Source organism: Hydra vulgaris, chromosome 01 (assembly GCF_038396675.1).
Source record: "Hydra vulgaris chromosome 01, alternate assembly HydraT2T_AEP".
NCBI classification, from domain to species: Eukaryota; Metazoa; Cnidaria; class Hydrozoa; order Anthoathecata; family Hydridae; genus Hydra; species Hydra vulgaris.
The window spans coordinates 38,774,796-38,796,450 of NC_088920.1; the positions used below are offsets into that span (position 1 = coordinate 38,774,796).

Consider the following 21,655-nt stretch of genomic DNA (forward strand, 5'->3'; position numbering starts at 1 on the left):
TTTTTAATATTTTATAAAAAACTTTTTCGGCTAAAAATGTTGCCGCGTGCGGCTTGTATAAAAGAAGTGTGATCGAACGTGACTTTACATGATTAAGAGAGACAGTTATTTTATGTCATTTTTTTAGGCAAAACATTTATCGGACATTAGTGAAGACCTTCGAAACTTTGTCATGAGAGCAATGTTGTTCGACTTGATGGCCATTTTGCTCGTCAATATAATTTGACAGGGCAGAAGAGAAAGAAATTGTTTAATGCACAGTTGCTTGCAAAGTTTTTTTTAGTAATATAAATTTATGCATAACCCTAGTTATTATAGATTACTTTAATTAATTATTTTAATACAGTGTAGTTTTCTTGCAATCATAGGTGCTGTGAAACTGAACCCAAACACAAAACAATGCACTATTAAAGATATTGAAATTGAAATGGTTTTTTAACGCTAGAGATCGTGGCACTAATGGCCGTCAATTTGCAGTCACGAAAACTTTAAAGGCGGCTCTCAGTTGAGATTGATGGGCAAAAACTCTTCCGATCTCTTTCAATATCTTAATAATAATTTTTTTTTATAAATGAAAAAAAACTCATCAAAATTGGTAGTATTTTATGTAAGAGTTACTTTTTTTTAATAAAGTCTTTAAAATACCGAGCTGATTTGCGTAATCGATAATTTTAATATACGCATTTATACCTGCATCCATTTGTAAATTGTGCATGCTCATAAACAATTAAAAGTATAGAGTTCAATATTTTTTATTGTTTACGTACAGATATTATACGATTGAATTGTGTGTAAATACATCCCAGCCAACATTGATATGCGGGGCCCATACGGGTTGTCAACTGGGTCCCGTATGGGAAGACCAACGGTATCCCGCCAGATCTTGGCCACGGTTTCCTTATGGGGTCCTTATGGGTATGCCCACCGGGTATCCCGTATGGGTCCCAATCAAATCTCGCTCTTAAAAACCGTAAAGGGCTCATTTGGGTTTGAAACTGGGACCCTTATGGAAAACTCATCGGGAACCCGCCGGATCTTGGCCACAGTTTTCCTCTGGGACCCATATGGCTATGCCCGCTGGGTATCCCGTAAGGATCCCACGAGGTTTAACTATTGCAAATCTTGCAAAACTACGTTCAAATGTTTAAAACTTACAGAAAAAGCAAATTTATATGTAACTTGATTGGTTTATTTCAAACAAAATAATTAAAATTACACTGTCGAAATTAAGCAAACTTTTAAAAGATTTTTAATCGTGATTCAAAAGCTTTTCACGATTATCTCGCGAATTGGAAGCTTTTGATTGTTGTTAAAACAACTTCTTTGAAAACCTCTATACACAATATCTCGGTTCAATATGACCTGTAAAAAAATTTAACTGTTAGTCTTAAATTTTATAGGTAACACATACATTAATTTTAATATGTTACAAAACTCTTACGATTTCCATTAAAACTCTTCAGATAAGAAATGTAATTTTCACCATCGAAGACAGAAAAACATAACCTCTAATTTTATAATCGACATCTATTTCAACGTATTAAAATGAACTTGTAATAAATAAGCACATGCTTGTGATTCATATAATAAACTAATAAATAAATTATATAAAACTATTATATAAATATAATTTTATATTTATATTGAATATAATTCGATGTATATTGTTTATAACTTTACATATATATATATTGTATATAACTTTATACATAGGGGAGAGTGGGGCACCATGAGGCATGGGACACCATAAAACAAAGCAATTATTCAGCGATATTAAAGTATTGTGACAAATCCTTTTGAGTTGTAATTAGTTACTACAAGATGTATTGTTTAATGTATTATTTAAATCAGAATATGTCAATAATATTGCGAGAGGTTCAAACTTGTGTTTTTTACGTTGCAAAGTAACTTATAAATTTGTGGAGCTGTTGCGCTTTACGATGTTTTATTCACTCTAGGTCTTTTATTCACTCACCCTATTCTTTGGAAAGTGCTTCTGTTTTGTAAATTATATTTCATGAGCTCTTCAGTGTAGTAGTTTTTGAAGAACAAAAACCTGTCATCTTTTTCTATCAGATCGTATGGGGTACCATGAAACAGTTTTTGTGGGCACCATGAAACTAAATTAATGTACCGTTTTAAAAACTACTCGATAGTCAAGCATACTTTAATTAGTTCCCGGCGAGAAATATCGACTTCTATACTTTAATGCCTCACCTAACTTGGTAAAAAAAATCGGTGGACCATTAAATAAAGTTTATGTAGCAAAAATAAATTTTACATTATTTAGTATTTGTGCATGTAGTATGATGATGTACTTATGTAGTTACAAAATTAATTTCGTCTTGTAAACAAAATATAAGTTACAAAAGTTTTAAATTATAATAAATTATAATAAATTATGTCTTATAAACAAATTATAAGTTACAAAAGTTTACATTGACATAAGTTTGCTTTATTAACGCTTTTTTATTGAAGGATTAACATTCATTTAATTTATGTTTTTATACTGATTTCTACTAATATATAAAATCTATTTATGTTAATTAAAGCTCAGCGTGGTATCAAATCATGATATGACCATGAATTGAATTTTTATACATTGTTTAACTTATTATAACTCAGTTATAATAAGTAAGCACATGGTCATGATCTATATAACAACTATTATCTTTTTTTAATTATCGTTATTTATATTAAAGTAATCTAGTTAAATTAAAGTTTTATAATAAAAAATTGAATGCAAAAGTTCATATCGATAAAAATTTTATCATATTGTAAACATAAGTTAAGTATTATAAGTATTTACAAGTATAAGTATTGTAAGTATAAGTTATTATTATGTATTATTGTTAATATTACAAGCGTACAATTTTAAATCAAAGTCAAAAAATATCAATAAATAAAAAATGCAGTTGATGCATAATAATAAAGCCATATTTTGCATTTATATATAAACACTTAATATTTATATCTGACGGTGGGTAAACTTTGTTAACATCAGTCATTTTGCTTGCATAAAATATAGAAAAATCAATGGAAAAGAGTGGATCAGTAAAAACAATTTAAAAGCTTTAAATTCCCTAAATATAACATATCCATCACAACATTCGCCTGTTTGCTCTTTTTAAATGTTTCTGACTAAAACAATATTTTGATTAACCTCAAAGCTGTTATTACCATCACTAGCAGAAACAAAACTTTATATTTTGATCATTGTAAAAATGCAATCAGTGTCTCAATGAAATAATTACTGCATATTTAATAGTAACTGGAACATAAGTTAAACGTATATGTTAAACTTTGTAAATTTTTTTAAAAAAATATAAAAAAATTCTTTTATAATAGTAAAAAATAAATGAAATTCTAAAACAACGTCTTTTTAATGAAGTTTTGCAGTAAAAAAATACACTGAAAAAAAAATTTCTCTTTAATTACAATGTAAATATAATGTAAAAAAAAAAAATATAATGCATAAAAGTTAAGTTTTTAAATTTATTTCGCGCACAATACGAATTATAAATGGCAACCATCGAGTAAGTTTTGTAATGTTTTTTTTATTATTTGATTAAATCTTTTTCGTAAACCCAGACAAAAACCATACGGTACCCGTCTGTCAATCTTGGTTGGGATGTTTATGTCAATGACTTACAAAATTGCATACAACATTTTTAATGATTAAATCAACTGTTTTATTGAGTATTAAACCTTTCTTACAAACTTAATAAATTATAAATTGTTTTCTTTAGTTTTTGATATACAATTTTGCACTCATCACACATTTCAATTTTAAAAATTGTTTTAAAATGTAATGAAACTATTAAAATGTCTTTCAAGTATCCAAAGCTAATATAAAAGTTATTTTAAAATATCTTAAAATTAAAAATAGCTGAGCTAGAGTTATTTCTTCTAATAAAAGAAAATGCGAGATGTCACGTTGTGACTTAACCCTTTAAAGAGTATACCATGAAATATATAAAATATTTGAATAAAAATTGTTGTTTTTAAAACTTTATTTGTTCATAAAAAATTATCAATAATTTTAATTTTTAAATTTTTTACTTTAAATGCTCTAAAATCAAATGTTTTTGAGTCTAGTGTCTTGAATTGGAATTTTGGGTACAGCCATTTTAATAAAACAGTTTAAATGTTTACAATTTTCAGCATCGCTGAAAAAAATTAAATTTTCGTAGAACATTATTCGTTCAATGATATGAAATTTCGTTTGGTCGGGATAGATTTATTGTGACAGGTGATTGTTATTTTGTAAAGTAAACGTGTGCTGTTATTGAATTTGTAGTCTGTTAAGTCTGACAAACTTAGCGGTCAAATCGATGTGAATCATTTATTTTTTAAATTTTATTTAGGTGCCCCAAGAAGTCCTTACGATCTTATCACAGAGCACCGCGGAAGAGCATCTAATTAAAAGTTCACGCCTCCTTCTTAATTGATGTCGCAAAACTAGCCCAGAGGCGGGGTTTGAACCATTTCGTAGTGTACACTTATTTGAATCATTTCGTAGTGTACACTTATTTTTTGTTTTTAAGGTAATAAAATCTTTAAAAATGTGTAATGATTTTATTACCTTAAAAATTATTTTTTTTTAATTGATTTTACATTGAAACATAAAACATAATATTTTATATACATTCACTTCATAAATATTAAGTACTTTTATATTTTTAAATATAAACCTTGAATGCGTAAGTCGATTTTCAAAACAAACTAAGCGTATTGCATGTTTCTGACGATGATAAAGAGTACGCAACTTACTTTTGCTTGTACTTCCCCAAGCAATATTTGCATAGTTAATATAACTATGCATAAATGAGTAATAGAGTTGGATTAAAATGGTTTTGTTTAAATAATTTCTTGACTTATAGAGGACTCCTATATTTATATATAACTTATAACTTTAGTGCAAATGTAGTCAATATGCGGTTTCCATGTAACATTCTCATCAAGATAAAATGCCAAGAAAACAAGTAAAAGTTTCCCTTTTTATTTCAAGTTCATCAATAAGAATTATTGTCATGGTTGTTGGTAAAAAACGTTTTTTAGATATAGGGTGAAACAGAATGTATTTTGTTTTATCAAAGTTTAAGGCTAATTTGTTACATTTTAACCATACGCATTTAAGTTCTTTATTTATATCAGAAAACAGCTCATTAATACTACTGTTTGATAAGAACAAATTCGTATCATCAGCAAACATAATACTCTGAAGATTGGCTACTTTACTTAAATCATTAATATAAATTAAAAATTATAAGAGGACCTAGAATAGAGCCTTGTGGAACACCACAGGTTATTTCAATATAGTCACTTTGAAGGCCATCATTAGAGGTATTGCATTCTATTTGATAAGTAACTATGAAACCATTTTAGCATATTGTTATTAATTCCATAATGTTCGAGCTTTTTAAGCAATATTTTATGGTCAACGGTATCGAAAGCCTTCGAAAGATCAATAAAGACTCCTAGGGTATATTGTTTTTTAATCGAAAGATTCTGAAATTTTCCTAACAAATTGAATAATTGCGTGCTCAGTTGAAATATTTGTTTAAATTGTTTGGTATATAGTATATTATTTTGGTCAAAATATTTAAATATTCTATTATATATTATTCTTTCTAATAATTTTAAAAAAGTTGAAAGAACCGAAATTGGGCGATAGTTGTTAATATTTGTTTTATCGCCTTGTTTATAAATTGGTATAACTTTCGCAATTTTCAATTGGTCCGGAAAAACTCCTTGTTTTATAGATGCATTAAATACTTTATAAAGAATATCTTTCAGACTTTCATAACAATCAGCAACTATGTTACCATTTACTTCATCAGCATCAATACTTTTATTTCTTTTTAGAGATTTAAAGGCTCTATCAAGCTCTTTTCAGCCTTTTGTAATGAAAGGACTGTTAAAGGTTTTATGACTTATTAATTTTTCACATACTGGAAAGTTTGCGTCATGTATTAAGTAGAATGTTTCGAAGAATTTATTATAAATAGTACTTGCATCTTCATTAAAGTTGATATGCCCCCAATGAAGTAATGTTAGTTGATGTTTAAAATAATTTATTTTTTTGTCGTTGTAAATACGTTTTTTTACAGTTCTATTTTGTTTAATTTTATTAGATAATGTTGTGTTAAAGGTTAGGAAAATAGGGAAGTGGTCCGATAAATCAGTTTTTATGATACCTTTTTGGATGGAGTTATCAAAGATGTCTGTAGTAAAAATATTGTCAATGAGGGTAGCAGAATTCTTAGTTACTCTAGTTGGATGATTGATTAGGGGAACTGCGCCTGCTAAAAAAATTTCATCATAGAAACTTCTCACTTTTTTGTCGTCGTTATAAATAAAACAGTCCATATTACAAACCCCCAATTATAAAGTTTTTTTTTTCTTTCGTTGTTACCAGCGTGAACTATACTATGTTGCAAATAAGAGCTAAAATTTTCGCACGCGCCGTCAGGTGGCTTATAGCAGCTGCTTATAATTATGTTTTTTCCTTTGTTAATAATTAATTCAATTGTTGCGATCTCTTTATCTTCGTCAGAAATGCTCAAATCGCTCTTTTAACTTTAACTTTTGCAATGTTTTCTTTAACGTAGGGGAACCTGTTGTACCTTTGACCACTTTTTGCTTTAAGGCGTTTTTTGCGTAGCCTATTGAGTAAATGCAAACCATTCAAACTTTATAATATTCTCTTATATTTTGCCCAAAAATTATACTTAGAACTTTTTTTTCATTTGACCAAGAAGTATCTTTTTCCCGCGTTTTAAAAAAAGAAGTCTATTGGTCAAAGGTACAACACGTACGTTGTACCTTTGACCGATGCGCGTTGTTCCTTTGACCAAAATGTTATTATTAAAAAATCATGCAATGTTTGAACCCTTTTTAATATTTTAGCTTGTTATATATTATATAGAAACTTTTGGTCCATCTTATATCAATAAAAAAAATCTAATTATTTTGTAATCAATCCTAATTGTCTAAAAAAAACTAGAAAAATCAATCCTTACAATCTTGCAAAGACTTGTGTATTAAGGTTACGATACTCAGTATTACTAATTTTTTTCAATAAAATCAGTTATTATAACTATTTAGATAAAGTCACATATTTTCTTTAGTTAGATGCTACTTACATGAAATAATTAGGATTAAGGTCCAAAACTTTAAACGCGATTTAATTGTACAAAACATATTTTCTAATATATACAGTTATTTTTATTATTTTAGATAAGAAAAGAGCAAAAATATATTTTTATAACTTATGTTAGCTGGCGGTCTATATTCATTTACATATGATCATAATGCTTTTTATAGAAAATATCTTAATGATGACAACAAAAAATACAATGATAAAAGAGTAAAATATATTAACTATTGCAAATAGTCAGATCAACATCAAACATAAGATACTGACGCTTAGATGAACCATGACCAATACTTGGTGGTGGAAGTTTCATAATAATATCCTTAAGTTCCAAATCATAAAGATTGTCATCTTCTCTTATAAACTTGTTACAAAAGTCTCCTGATTTCTTAAGATACTTAATTTTGTAAACTATACCAACAACTTCTAAAACTTCTGCTACATAAAATCTAAAGCATTTCTTTCCAGCCAACTTGACAATTAAAAAATCTCCAGAAACAATTTCACTTTCATTATCAAGTATATTTACTCCAAAATCAATTTCATTAGAGCTTTCATCATTTAAACATGTCAGACTGACTAAAAATAATCTGCTTTGCCATTTTTTTTCTTTTGCTTGAAGAGGTCTTTTTAAATTGTTGGTTATTAGATTTTGAATCTAGAATAACTTTAATTTCAGGGGTATCAGTTAAAATACATGATTTTCTATTACGTCTTTTTGAAGTATTTGTTTTTCTTAATTTGGCTTTAGGATGAGGTCGTATTATCTCAGGTGAAACAATTGATCTTGATGGTAAACTCACAGTAGGGATTTCCCCTAAAACAATAGATGACGTTGATGGTACACTGGATGGAGCAGTTTTAACATCAATAATCTCATTAGAAAGGCAAGCTTCAGTATTTACTATTGGCCTATCAGTAACATTTGCAGCTAAAAAGTCAATATCAGTAAAAATATTTTCATTAAATGGATAAAATCCAGTACATTTAAAACTGTTTATAATATTATTTGGTACAAAAGCATGAGGATAAGCTTGACCAACAAGGTAAGATATATCATAAATTGTGACTGGTTTACCAGCATTGCCTGGTGATATCATCCAGTTATTCATGGCATTGTTATAAAAAGTTTTAAATGGTCCAAAAACACCACGATCAAGAGGTTGCATTTTATGGGTTGTGTGAGGATGAAATGTCATTAAAACTATGCCTGATTTTTTTGCTAACTCAATAACAGAAATGTTTACATGACTCTCATGATTATCCATTAATAAAAGAACAGGTTTTTTAATTGACGGTCGCACATTACTAATAAAATGTTCAAGAAATTGCACAAAAATGACTTCATTTGACCATCCAGACTTATTAGCTGCTCCTACACTTCCAGGAGGACAATTATTTAACATGTAGTCTTTGAATTTAGCACGTGGAAATACAAGTAATGGTGGGATGTTATTTACAGTAGCATTAATGGCTGCAATCATTGTTACATTGTTGCCTCGTTCAGCACTAGTTATACTCCCTATTCGTTTTTTACCTTTTGGAGCTAGAATTTTTGGTGGTACGTGGACTGTGGTAATTCCTGTTTCATCACAGTTCCAAATATTTGATGGGTCAAAATGATAACGTTCTAAAACATTTTTGTAATTTTTATATACAATTCTTACAGTTTCTCTATTGAATGCAGAAGATCTACCAAGACTTGTAGGTTGTGGTTTACGTAGAGATAGCTTGTTATTATATCTTTTGCGAAAATCTCGCAGCCATTGTTCACCTGCACATTTATTTTTCATCCATGAAGTTTCAATTTTTTTATGATTTGCTAAAGCATACTCATATGCAAAGGATCTTATCTGCTTTAATGTAAGTCCATAATGCATATTTGCAGCATCTGCCAAGTAGTTTACTAAAATTAATTCTTCTTCAGTTGAGAATACTGTTTTTGGTTTGGTATGTGAATATAAATATTCGCAACTACCAGATTTTTTAAACTGCTTCAACTGATATATTAAAGTTGACTTTTTAATGTTGCAATGTCTTACAGCTTCACTTAAACTCATTTTTTGTTGAAGCACAAAATTCACTGCATTTAGCATATCCATTTCGGAAATCTTTTTGCGAAAAACACCAATCTTGCTCCTTGGCATTTTAAAACTAAAATATATTAACAAAATTAATTAACTATTTCGATACATTTAATTCCCTATAGCTGAGCAGAAACTAGGTAATAAAATGAACTTGACAATAATATTGCTTCAGCTGTCCAACTAACTAAATTAACAAAATTGATTATTCTAAGTGTAGTAGTGGTTCAAGAATAAATAGTGAATTGCATTAAAATTCAATGGAATTATTTCATCATCATAATACTAGAAACAATTTTGCATTAAAAAGCAATAAAGCACAGACGACGCCTAATAAGGTAGATTATAAATTTTATAATCTTGCCCTCTTAAAGTCCGCAAATACCGAGGAAGCAGTTTTTATTGGTCAAAGGTACAACGTCCTTGACTGGTCAAAGGTACACGAGATGGGTTTCTTTAACAGTTATTGTCTTAATCCCCATTTACGGTCAGACATAATCATCCAAAATTTTCCATAATAAAAAAAAGATGTTGGGTAATGTTTATAATGTCGTAGATGAATCAAACAACAATTTATCACAGTTTTAAAATCAGAATAAGATTAACACAAATATTTACTTTTTAAGAGTCAAAACTTATAATTGCTTGTGGATCAATACCATCTATCCCAAGTATAATGTTTTACGATAAGAAGAGTTGTCATGGACTACTATTTCAAATGACACTTCCCGTTTTTTTTAAATAATAATAGTAAGCCAACAGAGTAGAGTGACCAAAGGTACAATGTGGTCAAAGGTACAGCAGGTTCCCCTATATCAGAACTCCTCCACCGCATTTATTTGTTTGTCTTTCTAATGAGACTAATTCATAATTAGTCAAAAAAACAAAAAAGTTCGAAAGTAGAGCGCCAAGTTTCCGTAACACATTTAATATTAAAAATGTTTTCAGTTTCTTCTAGAAAATGCCGAAAGTTTTCATTATTTTTGCTTAAACTCCTTATAATAATGTGGAGTATTCTGATATTTTCACTGTTTATATCATTTACATTTTTAAAAAGAAATTCTTTAATGGTGCTGGGGTAATGATATAAACTGTCTGTGTACATATCACTAAAAAAATTTACATCTGGGTCCGCGTTTTCATCTGATATAATGTATTTTTCGTAAAAATTATAGGTTAGCGATTGAAAGTCATTCATTTTTATAATTATTTTTTCATGTGCACAGGTTTAAAGAATTTCTTTTTGTTACTGTTATTATTAATCGCATGTTATCAGTTTGTTATAGACAACTTTTGCTTACTTACCTGAGGATCTTAATTCTTTAGCTTGTGCAAAGAGTATTTTTCTTTTTTCAATCGTTCTTTCGCTGTAGTCGTCTTAATGGACGATCGCTTGTAAATGATAAAGAATTTGTTAAAACAATCGATAAAAAGGAGAAAACCGCCTGATCGTCATTTGTGATTGTTGTAAAGAACATAATAAAAAAATAATAAAGTTGAAAACTATTTAGATCTAATGTTAAAACCCTTCTGTGATTTTTGATGTCGTTTGAACGAATAGCGATAATGATGTCATTGAACGAACAGCGATAACATTCCACGAAAAATTTTATTTTTGTCAACAATGCCGCTTCGTAGAAATAGCTCTTGTGATTTTGCCGACCACGAGATATTTTGCTGATCACGAGATAATTTCCTATTTTATGATTGGTTTCAAATGATTTTTTTTATTTTCACTATTTACTAAAATAATAAATAGTGAAGTAAAAAATTAGCATTTAAAACGCTACCTAATAAAACAGCAATTGACAATCATTTGCGAAATACTTGAGAGTTATTTGTTTTTCTTTGGGATTGTTATTTTATGATATTCATTTTGATTTATAGCTTACTGTTCACTAAAATATATTTATTAAGTTCAATATAAAAATATATATATATATATATATATATATATATATATATATACATGTATATATATATGTATATATATATATGTATATATATATATATATGTTTATATATATGTATATATATATATATTTATATATATATGTATATATATATATGTATGTATATATATATGTATATATATTTGTATATATATATATATATATATATATATATATATATATATATATATATATATATATATATATATATATATATATATATATATATATATATTTGTTTGGAAATCAAAAAATTAATTTTAAAATTATAAATGTAATATTTAAAAATCAGTGAGAACATTGCATTATTTTGTTTCTTAAAGATTATATAACAAATAACAACTATTATTTTTTTTATTTTAATGCAAGCATATTTATTATGTTTTATATGAAAACTTTTAATTTGAAAACGTCAAAAAAAATTCGTTTCAACTTAAAAAAAAGCATGTTATTTTTTTGTTCAAGTTATAAGACAAACAACTGACTCCAAAAAAAATGTTGTAATTTTCAAAATAGGGGTTACCGATTTGACAAATTGTCACAAAAATGTTAAAGCATAAAGCTTTTAATCTTTATTATTTTTTTGGCAATTTTAAATTCTTGAAAAAGGCTTTGTCAAAGAGATTTAAAAGTTTTGAGAGAAAAAGTTAAATTAAGTCCAAGGTTTAAACACTTATTAATAATCAGACCGTTTCTGTGTAGGAAATGACAATCCATCAACTGCAGAGAAGTTATATATTAATTCTTTCAGCTTAATGTTGAAGTAGCTTCAAAATGTGAATCTTCATTTGAAAAAACAACTAGAATCATCCCTGACCCAACTATTTTCTTAAAATGTGATTTAAAAAAAAACAACTTACAGACAAAAATGCATAGATTCAAATCCTTTAGAATGATATTCTGATATTACAAGAGTAAATAGGTGAATCACATAATGTGATTCAGCAAATAGGACAAAACTCTAGACTTTCCAAAATTTACTCATCCTTAGTTTCTCAAATTTATCATGTCAACACTAAAATAAATGGAGAACTTACAAGGTGAGTGATATACCACACTGCATAACCATGGAGCAGATGATATATAAATTTGGTGTAACTTCAGACTTTTAAGCTGCTGAAAAGCAATGTTAATAAAATATGATTAGGTTTTGAATAAACATCAACTATCTGCAGATATTTAGTGATCTGACTTTAACATTAATAAGTTATAACAGGGGTATGATGCATCTTTTTAACCTTTGGTCATGAATAAATATCTTTTAAAAATAAGCTTTGAAACAATCTGGTTTTTATTGACACTATTAAACAAAACTGTTTTAAACTTTGGCCATTGAATATTACACCTATGGAGATAGTCAGTCCATGTATGTGCATCCAAAAACTAATGTCTTTAAAAAAGTATTTAAAGTATATAAAAATAAGCTTTGATTTTGATGACAATAAATCCAGGTTGTGTAATTAAGTAAAAATTTTCTAAATAACTAAAAGTGTTAAAAAACATTTTCAAAAAGATGACAAATACTAGTATAATTTTTAGTTTGACTACTTTTACTGAAGTGTTAGGCATTCATAGCTATTAGCCATTCTTTATGAAAAAACAGTTATCTTTATAACTATTATTCTATTAAAAATAATACAAGTTAAATAAATGAATGATTGTATATTCAAGATGCTGTTTTTATTTGAGGTTAAAAAAGGTAAATGAAAATTTTATTTGTATTTAATATTGCAATTGGAGAATTAGTAATAAAACAAATCATTGTTCTTATATTTTAATAAATTATTGAATACAGGTCATAAAAAATGATTTGTAAACATTTGTAAACAGTTAGGCAAAAATATAAAGATTTAGATTTAAAAGCCATCTCTCAGGCACCCCTGGCTTTTGTCACTTAATTGAACAATAGCTATCCAATTTTGATAACATTTATTACTACGCAGAAGCTCCTTCTAAAGATATATAACATCTAAATCTTTCAAAATGTCTTAGAACAATATAAAATTATTCCTTCAAGAATAATCTCCTCCAAGTTTTTATAAGCTGCTTACATTATATTAATGTTTTATATTAATATTGTTTTTATGATTTGGTGAAAAATTTCAAAATATTAAAAAGCTTATATAATTATGATGATATAAAAACTAGACAAATTATAATTTAGACCTTGAAATATATTGAAATAATATTTATTTAGACAACCTTAGGTCCATACAAAATAACTTGGCATATTTAGCTTGCCTATATGTTAAGTCAATGTTAAATAAAAAATTTAGTTATGTTGAAAACAAAATAACAGCTTTGCAAAAGAAAGTAATGATATAATAAAATAACATTTTATTAATTAATTTTATTATTAGCTGTTTTATAATTTAATATGTATAGTTTGAATTTTCCTTCAGTTTTTAAAATAATATATGTAATAAAAATATATTTCCTGATGGTCAGCATTAGCAGCAACACAGGTATTGGGGTAAGCAACTCTTTATTTATAATTAAAGTTTGATAATGTTCCCCTATAACATTTTAAAGTTACGTCTCAATCGGCTGCAATTGGTAATAAGGTTACATTCTCTAATTTTTAATTAAATATTGAGTAAATAAACTTGATAATGCAGTAAATGTTTTTTTTTTTATCATTGCTGTATTGCTAAATATCATCTTTTAATTCATTTTATAATTATTTTATTTATTAAAAAATAGCTTTGTCTCAATTGGTTATATTGTCACAAAAAAAAAAAGTCTCAGTTTGCAACGTTACGTCTCAATTTATTTTTTAAAGTGTAACCAATTGAGACATAACGTAATGTAACATAACATAACGTAACTAAATCTAGATTTGAGATATAACTAAAATATGTCTCAAACATTTTTTTAACGTTACGTTACTTCTGAATTGGTTACACTTTAATTGGTAATTTAAATACAAAAAAAAAACATGAAATAATGTAAAAAAGTTTATATTTGTGATGTATTTTAATTATCTTGTTTTACAAAATTTACATAACAAAGCGTTTTGATTGGTAAATAATAAATAGATTGCTTGTGGGTTAATGTTTTAAAAAAGGGCTATTTTAATTACAATAGTCTTGACAAATGTAAACAAATTTGTTAAATACCGTAACTGATTGATGAGTTATGGTATGACATTTGTAACTAAAAAAATTTTTTTATAAATTAAAAATTTTTTTTTTGTTTATAAAAACTTTTTATAAATTAAAAAAATTTTTTTTGGTGATATTTAGCTAATTATCATTATTTATTTTTATTGTAAAATATTTTTAAATAATTAATTTGTCTCGATTTTTTTATTACGAATTTGTCAATTTACGAATTTTTTTATACGAATTTGTCAAAAAAAAAAAGTTTCAATTCGCAAAGTCTCAATTTGTTATAACATAAATATGTTTCTTGAAACATTATTTATAGATGTAAATTTTTTTGTTGTTTCATCATTTGAATTAGTTATCATGCTCTTTTAACTAAACTTATTAGTGTTCATCCCAATCTATTATTTCTGTCTGTTTACTCTTTTCTACTCTTTCAAGTTTACATACATTACATATACATATTTACGCTTATATACATATACGTATACCTTAACATCCGTTTAAGATACAAAAAACAACCAGTAGCAAAACTTACTAAAATTTTATTTTACTCAAATGAAACCTAAAATTAAAATTTTTTTACTTAAATTTTACATTTTCAAACTATAATTACAAATAATAAAACCAGTAAATTTTTTTATATTTAACATAAATATTATTTTCAGAAATTTTACATATTTCATTATTATATGTATAAAGTATTTTGATCAAAGGTGTAAATATAATAGTACATGTTTTAAATGCAAAAGAATGTCTTGCAATTAAAGTCCTTAAGTAGAAATATATTATAAATAATTGTTTATCTCGAACAACCATATTTTTCATATGTTAACAATTTTAAACTTATAACAGGACTGTTTAAAAGTTTTATAATGATATTTTATACATTATGTTTTATTTGGTTATAGTTTATAAAATTTTGTTTAAAATAAAGTCTTCTCTAAATAAATCCCACAAGTAATCTCATCTAATTATGTTATAAGATGTTGATTTTTTTAAAAATATATGTCGAGGGAAAAAACATTTTATAATGATATAGCTAGATCAGAATGCTTGTGGGTTTGATTTAAAAAGAAACTAATCCTTATTACAAAACTTCCAAATGACATTAATTGCAAAAGTATGGGTTGCATTATTTATAAAGATCTACATTTGTTGCGGATTGCTGTAGTTACTCATTATAACTCTAGGTTCATAATGCAGGCCTTGTTACGAGATTTCGCTGCGTAGCAAAAACGCGTAATGCATTTCTAAGTAACTTAACTCAGCAAATATATTTTGCACTGTTAGAAGTTATATTGCGTCACTAGCGTCTTTTCAAGTACCGCATTGTCATTAAAGTTATTTTATTAACACGTTAAAAATCATACAAACAGTTTGTTTTTTTCTCACTATAACAAAAGTTACAAATAAAATCTAAGTTCTTATTTAAAAAATCATTTTTATTATTTTTTTCAAATATGAACTAAATTTTATTTTGAAAAAATTTTTTTTTTCATGAAACGTAAAATAATGTTTGTTTATTTTCTTATGATTTTACAGTTGGTTTTTGGTTATTTTATTAACTGTTAATAAATTTTTTCTTATTTAAATTGTGAACTCTTTTTAATAATGTTTTTAAACAATAAAGAGTTTTTTTATTTATTTATCAGTTACCGATAACATATTTGCGATCATAATTTATTTTCATAAATTAAACGAACATCATTAAAACTTTACGTTATTGAATTAACAATAAGCAAAATATCTTATTAATAAAATATTTACGTCAAAATAAATCGTGCATTTTTTTAACTATTATGACTTAAAATAATTTTTATATTTAAAAGGAATTTATATATTTAATTCCTTAAGATAAAACTTAAAAAACTTTATTTTTTTAAACTAATTTTTAACAACAATAAAAAAATTATGAAACAAACTGTTTCTTTAACAAAAAATCTATTAGTTTACAATTGCGGTTAAATGCTTTTACTTACAACTTTATTTCTTCTGAATAAAAGTCTCGTTAAGGACAATCAAAAGATATTTTAAATATTCTAAAAGATTAAAGTTTTTGCGTAGGGCAAAACTGCTGAACGTGTAGGCGTTCGGCAGTTTTGCCCTACTTTTTCGCAAGCAATATGCAAGCTGCGTAAAGGTTCTTAACAAGGCCTGTAATGTATCATACTCGAACCATCTTCAAGACAAAAAAATAATATAGTATATGGTCAGGCTTCACAACTAAATAGAATCATATCTAATGAAAAAAATCTAATTGTAGAGCTCAAAAAATCAGGCTAGAACCTAAGTTGTTAATTTAATCAAATTATCCTTATCACAAAAATAGCAATAGTTACATTGGTTTTTAAAAAATTTGCCACTGAAATAATGACAATTACTCACACCAGTAATAAATTCAACAGTTAATCTAGTTATAGTGATTTCTGCCATCATCAGATTTCTAAAGATTTATGTTCTTGAATTTAAACAGAGCAATTGTTTTTTTTACTAGTTAATAAATTACGCCTTTTTGACTGCCTGCCCAAACCATAACCCTTTGTACTTGCACGTACACTCCACTATATAAACACTCCACCATGTCTGTCCCTGTTTGAGTAAGTTGATGTATGAACATTCATTTTAAATCAAATTAATTCATTAATGAAATGTTAACTTAAATTTTAATACATAGCAACTTTGTTTTAGGAAGTTTACTCTCATAAACATTAAACAGTTGAACTTAAACTTTTTGTAAAAGGATAATATAAAAGATATGCTCTCAAGAGAAATCATTCTAAAGACTCTGTAATAGTGTTATTTAGGCAATGTATTAGTTGTAAAAAAAGAGTTGAATTTCATTTAAAAAATATTTCTCTAAACATTAGAACAAAATTGTTATGTTATTGGGGCAAAAAAAGTTACTAAGTTTTTAGACTTGATAAAATTCTTTTTGAAGTTACAAGAGCGAACTAGTTTTTTTTTTTGCCATAAAAAAAAAAGAAAATGAGACAAATATCTCTTTAGGTCCAAATGCTATGTTTTATCTTTTTATGTCTTTTTATGGGATTATATATTCAGTCGTAGACAGGAAAGGTGTGCTATCGCACTCTATTACTGACCACAAGTTAATTTTTATTTTTAAATAAATGCGTGGTCAGGAATAAATCTTAAAAGTTGTGATTAATTTGCGACAACTTAACCACAGCTTTTAAGATTTTTAAATGGTTTTAAAAGCAAGAAATTGCTTTTAAAGATTGTATACTTTGATGACATATTTAAATTATTGTTTTAATAAACTTTTTGATGAATCCTTATATTTAATAGTTGAAAACATAACAGAAACATAATAGTTGAAAACATACATGTGTGTAAATATTTCTAATATCACATAAATTTCCTACCAATTCAAACATGTTGCAAAATTAAAAGATACCATAGGCAATATTGTTAATTATGCTTCATTAGATCAAAATTTTATGTATCTAAACATATTATGTTAAGTCTTGGTTACGTAAAAATAACATACATTGATATTGAGCTTATTATTTAATTATTATTTTGTTACGTTACAATGTTATGTATTTTTATGTAAAGTCTTACGTCTTGTTACTTAAAAATAATGGACATTTTGCATGTAATGTTACGTTAAAATGTTATGTAAAATCTTACATCTCGGTTACGTAAAAATAACGGACATTTTGCACGTAACATAATGAATCTTGTTTATGTTTCAATACGTAATAACTTAAAAATGTTATAGGAGGTTATTGTAAAAGATTTTCATCATTTCTATAGTAAAAACTATATTTTATTGAGTTATAAAAAAACACCTATCAGTATATAAAAATGTTCATTACTTTCATTCTAACTAACTTCAAAATTTAAGAGTTTGTTGAGGTTTGTATGAACTTTTTTAATTTTAAATTTTTGCATTTGAAGTTGTGTTTAAAATATTTATATATGCAAACTTAGTATTATTTTGAGTTACTCTATGACTTTATTTTACAAACTGAGACATAGCAAAGATTGATTTTCTCAAAAAGAATTGCAAGGATATTTCTTATCGTTCTTTTGTAATTTAACTTGTCATATTTTAAACCAACATATCAACTTCATACAATAAAAAAATTATTACTAAAATTGGGTAGAAAATTAACTTAATATATAACCAAGACAACTGACAGAAAGGGATAGGCTAGACAGAACTAGACAGAAGTGTCATCATCATCATCATCATCATCATCGTCATCATCATCATCATCATCATCATCATCATCATCATCATCATCATCATCATCATCATCATCATCATCATCATCATCATCATCATCATCATGGTTTGTTTATTTTTATTTTTAGTTTAAGTTTACTTGGTTTTTTTTTCAGTACATTTTTAAAACAAGCTAATTTTTAACTTCATTGTAATATTTAGTTACTAAATACTAATTTCTGACTTCATTGAATATTTAGTTACTAACTAGTAATTTCTAACTTCATTGTAACATATACTTACTAATTGATAATTTCCAACTTCATTGAGCATTTAGTTACTAACTGGTAATTTTTAACTTTGTTGTAACATTTAGTTACTAATTGGTAATTTCTAACTTCATTGAACATTTGTTTCTAACTGGTAATTTCTAACTTCGTTGTCATCAATATATATAATAAATTTAATGAATTTAATACCTGATATTTATTTTAAGTTTTGGCGCGGCTACGATTGCATGTTGTTCAATAAACAAGTTTTACTTTTTTCACCAGATTTATCTATTGTTCAAACATTCCACCTTTTTATTTTATTTTAATAGAAACGAAATTCTTTGTAAACACTAAAAATATGTGCTAAGCCTACATTAAAGTTGTTTAAATAACACATTTTAATAACACTAGCATTTATCAATAACTTTGTTAAAAAAACAAAAAAATTTTATGTAAAATTTTATTTTACATAAAATTGCTGGTAAAAAAAAATTAAATAATAAACTTGGTTTTTTTCATACACATTTATAGTTTTTAGTTTATTGCTCGCTGACTTTTCAAAAATAAAAAATATTGGAAAATATAAAGTCATTACTTTAATAGATAGAATGGAATGTTTACTAATTTCAAAACATTTTGTCTTAATGAGAATAGAAAATTTAAATTAAAAAATTAAAACTTGATTGAATTTTAAAAAATCAAAAGTTTTAATCCACAAGATTTTGTAAAAACGTTTGAAAGATTCTTTTGCTTTTTTGTTTTTATTTTTCACATTTCTTTTGTAAAGAAAACAAATGTTCTTAATCTTTTTATTTTTATTTTTAACTAATATTTATTTTAAATAAAACTAAAAACGTTTCTGTTGTTTAGAATGTTGGCAATCAAGCCAACATTCTAAACAAAAGAAACGTTAATTCAACTCCAGAAATGTTAATTCAACTCCAATAGAAAACAATGTTATGCCATGTTATATTGTTAATTTTTAGTTTTTTGGCGATATTTCTTTAGTATTTAATATTAAAGCTGCAGTAACATACTTTTTCCGGTAGATAGACACATGCACTAATTATAAAACCAAAGCTTTTTCATCTGATTTCCAAGACTTCACTTGAAAAAAATTCAAACAAAAAATCGCCCACCCCTTCCCTTGTATGCACTAGTACGCTTTTAAGTAACCTCCCCCCCATACTTGCGTACGTAATTTATGGGTGTTCCAATTTCCAACTCTGAATATTGGTCTTGAATACTTGATGCCTAATCGCGCTCGTTGGTGACGTGTTTTAGTATTATGAGCACCAAATATCGCGCTGGGCGATTTTATTCATCTCATGCACTATATATATATATATATATATATATATATATATATATATATATATATATATATATATATATATATATATATATATATATATATATATATATATATACATCTAATATAACTAGTAAGTGACCAAGGTTGATATTTGACTGGGACCGGGGCCGGGTGCCAGGTTTGATAAAATATTGCCAGGGCCAGGTTTGTGACAGGGGCTGCATAAACATTTATACATCCTAAATTATTTTTTTATTCAAAGTTTATGTTAATTTTGTATATATATGCATACATAAAAATCATTATGATCAACATGATTATCATAATCATCATATCCATCATCATGATCACGACGATGTTAATGATGGTGATGATGATCACCATCAGGCTTTACCCTTCCTTATTTATGCTTTTTCTCTTATATAAACAATCTAGAGCATTTTTTTTTCTTAACTAAAGCTCATTCATACTATATTAAGCCACTCTTCAAGTTTTCTTACTTCTACCATTACCATTTTCATTCAAACTATATTAAGCCACTCTTCAAGTTTTCTTACTTCTACTTCGATTGATTTTCATTTTCTACTGAAGATGCTACCTCTCTTTATGCTAATACCTCACTTTAATCTTTTCTAACAAATGTTGTTTGATACAATGTTTTTGCTAATCTTTCAGCAAATACTATTAGTTTATATTACAATGAAAGGATTTTGTATGCCAGCATCTAAATAAACAGAAAACATTTATGTTTATATCCATAATATGTATGCATAAAGTGTATCTTGGAAACTTTTATTCCTTCTGGAATGAAAGTTTGGAAGCTTTTATTCCTTCTCTTCAGTTTTAAGCCAAGCCTCATTCTACTTTATTAAACATTAATCTTTTTTACAAGAACATTTCTCAAAGAACAAAAATTTTTATTATTATTGCAAGAAGCCTATGTAAAAAAGTCCTGTCTGATGTTAGGCTCTGTTATTCTCAGTTTACTAAATCTTGTATCTTATCTCAGAATTTAGGTTCTAGAGACTTTTGGTTAGTCTTCAATAGTGTCATTAACTAAAGTAAGTCTAACATTTAGTCTCTAATTCATGGGTCTGATCTTTTTACTTCTCCCCAGAATAAAGCAGAGTTATTTGCAAAGAAGTCTTACTCTAATTTGACTCTTCAATATAATGACCATACTCTTCCTGACTGTTAAGCAGATTAACTCGTCAAAAAAATTAAACATCAAATCACTCTGGCTTCCATTGCTAAAGTTGATTCTCAATTAAACACTTTTACAGTTTTTGCTCCATACAAGATTTCTGAAAAAAAATTTTTAATTTTTTTTAAAATTTCTTCTAAACATTTCTTAAAAAAGTGTTTTCCAGAACTCTTGTCAATTTTTGCTAAACTTTCAAAAAGCGCTATATAAGTGGTTCCAATTTTTCAAAACTCTAGAAAACACTTTGACCTCTCTAACTATTCTATGATTAGTCTTCACTATGTTATTAGTTTCCTTATACAAAAGGTTTTGAATTTTTAAAAGTCATTAAAGTCGCAACTTACATTCAAAGTTTAATTACATAAAA

At 26.5% G+C, this 21,655-nt stretch overlaps 2 protein-coding genes across 4 annotated transcripts in view; one reads left to right on the top strand and one right to left on the bottom strand.

Moving 5' to 3' along the window:
- Positions 1-1,181: 1,181 nt before the first annotated feature.
- Positions 1,182-11,124, bottom strand: LOC136075328 (uncharacterized). 2 transcript variants are annotated; one of them, XM_065788122.1, is made up of 3 exons: positions 10,549-10,948; positions 7,952-9,313; positions 6,077-7,800 (listed from the first exon to the last, which is right to left on the bottom strand). In XM_065788122.1, the coding sequence occupies exons 2-3, from the start codon at positions 9,304-9,306 to the stop codon at positions 7,383-7,385; spliced, it is 1,773 nt and encodes a 590-aa protein (XP_065644194.1). In that variant the 5' UTR covers positions 9,307-9,313; positions 10,549-10,948; the 3' UTR covers positions 6,077-7,382. The 2 variants fall into 2 exon arrangements, 1 of the variants encoding a protein (XP_065644194.1); XR_010635839.1 differs by lacking the exons at positions 6,077-7,800; positions 7,952-9,313 and adding an exon at positions 1,182-2,221 and having other exon boundaries at positions 10,549-11,124.
- A 2,460-nt stretch (positions 11,125-13,584) lies between these two features.
- LOC100207085 (transmembrane protein 192) overlaps positions 13,585-21,655 on the top strand; it is a 51,948-nt gene continuing 43,877 nt past the window's right edge. For both annotated transcript variants that reach the window (XM_065788123.1, XM_065788124.1), the window contains exon 1: positions 13,585-13,668. In XM_065788123.1, coding sequence (XP_065644195.1) covers positions 13,636-13,668 — 33 coding nt within the window. In that variant the 5' untranslated portion in view covers positions 13,585-13,635. The remainder of the gene's footprint in view (positions 13,669-21,655) is intronic.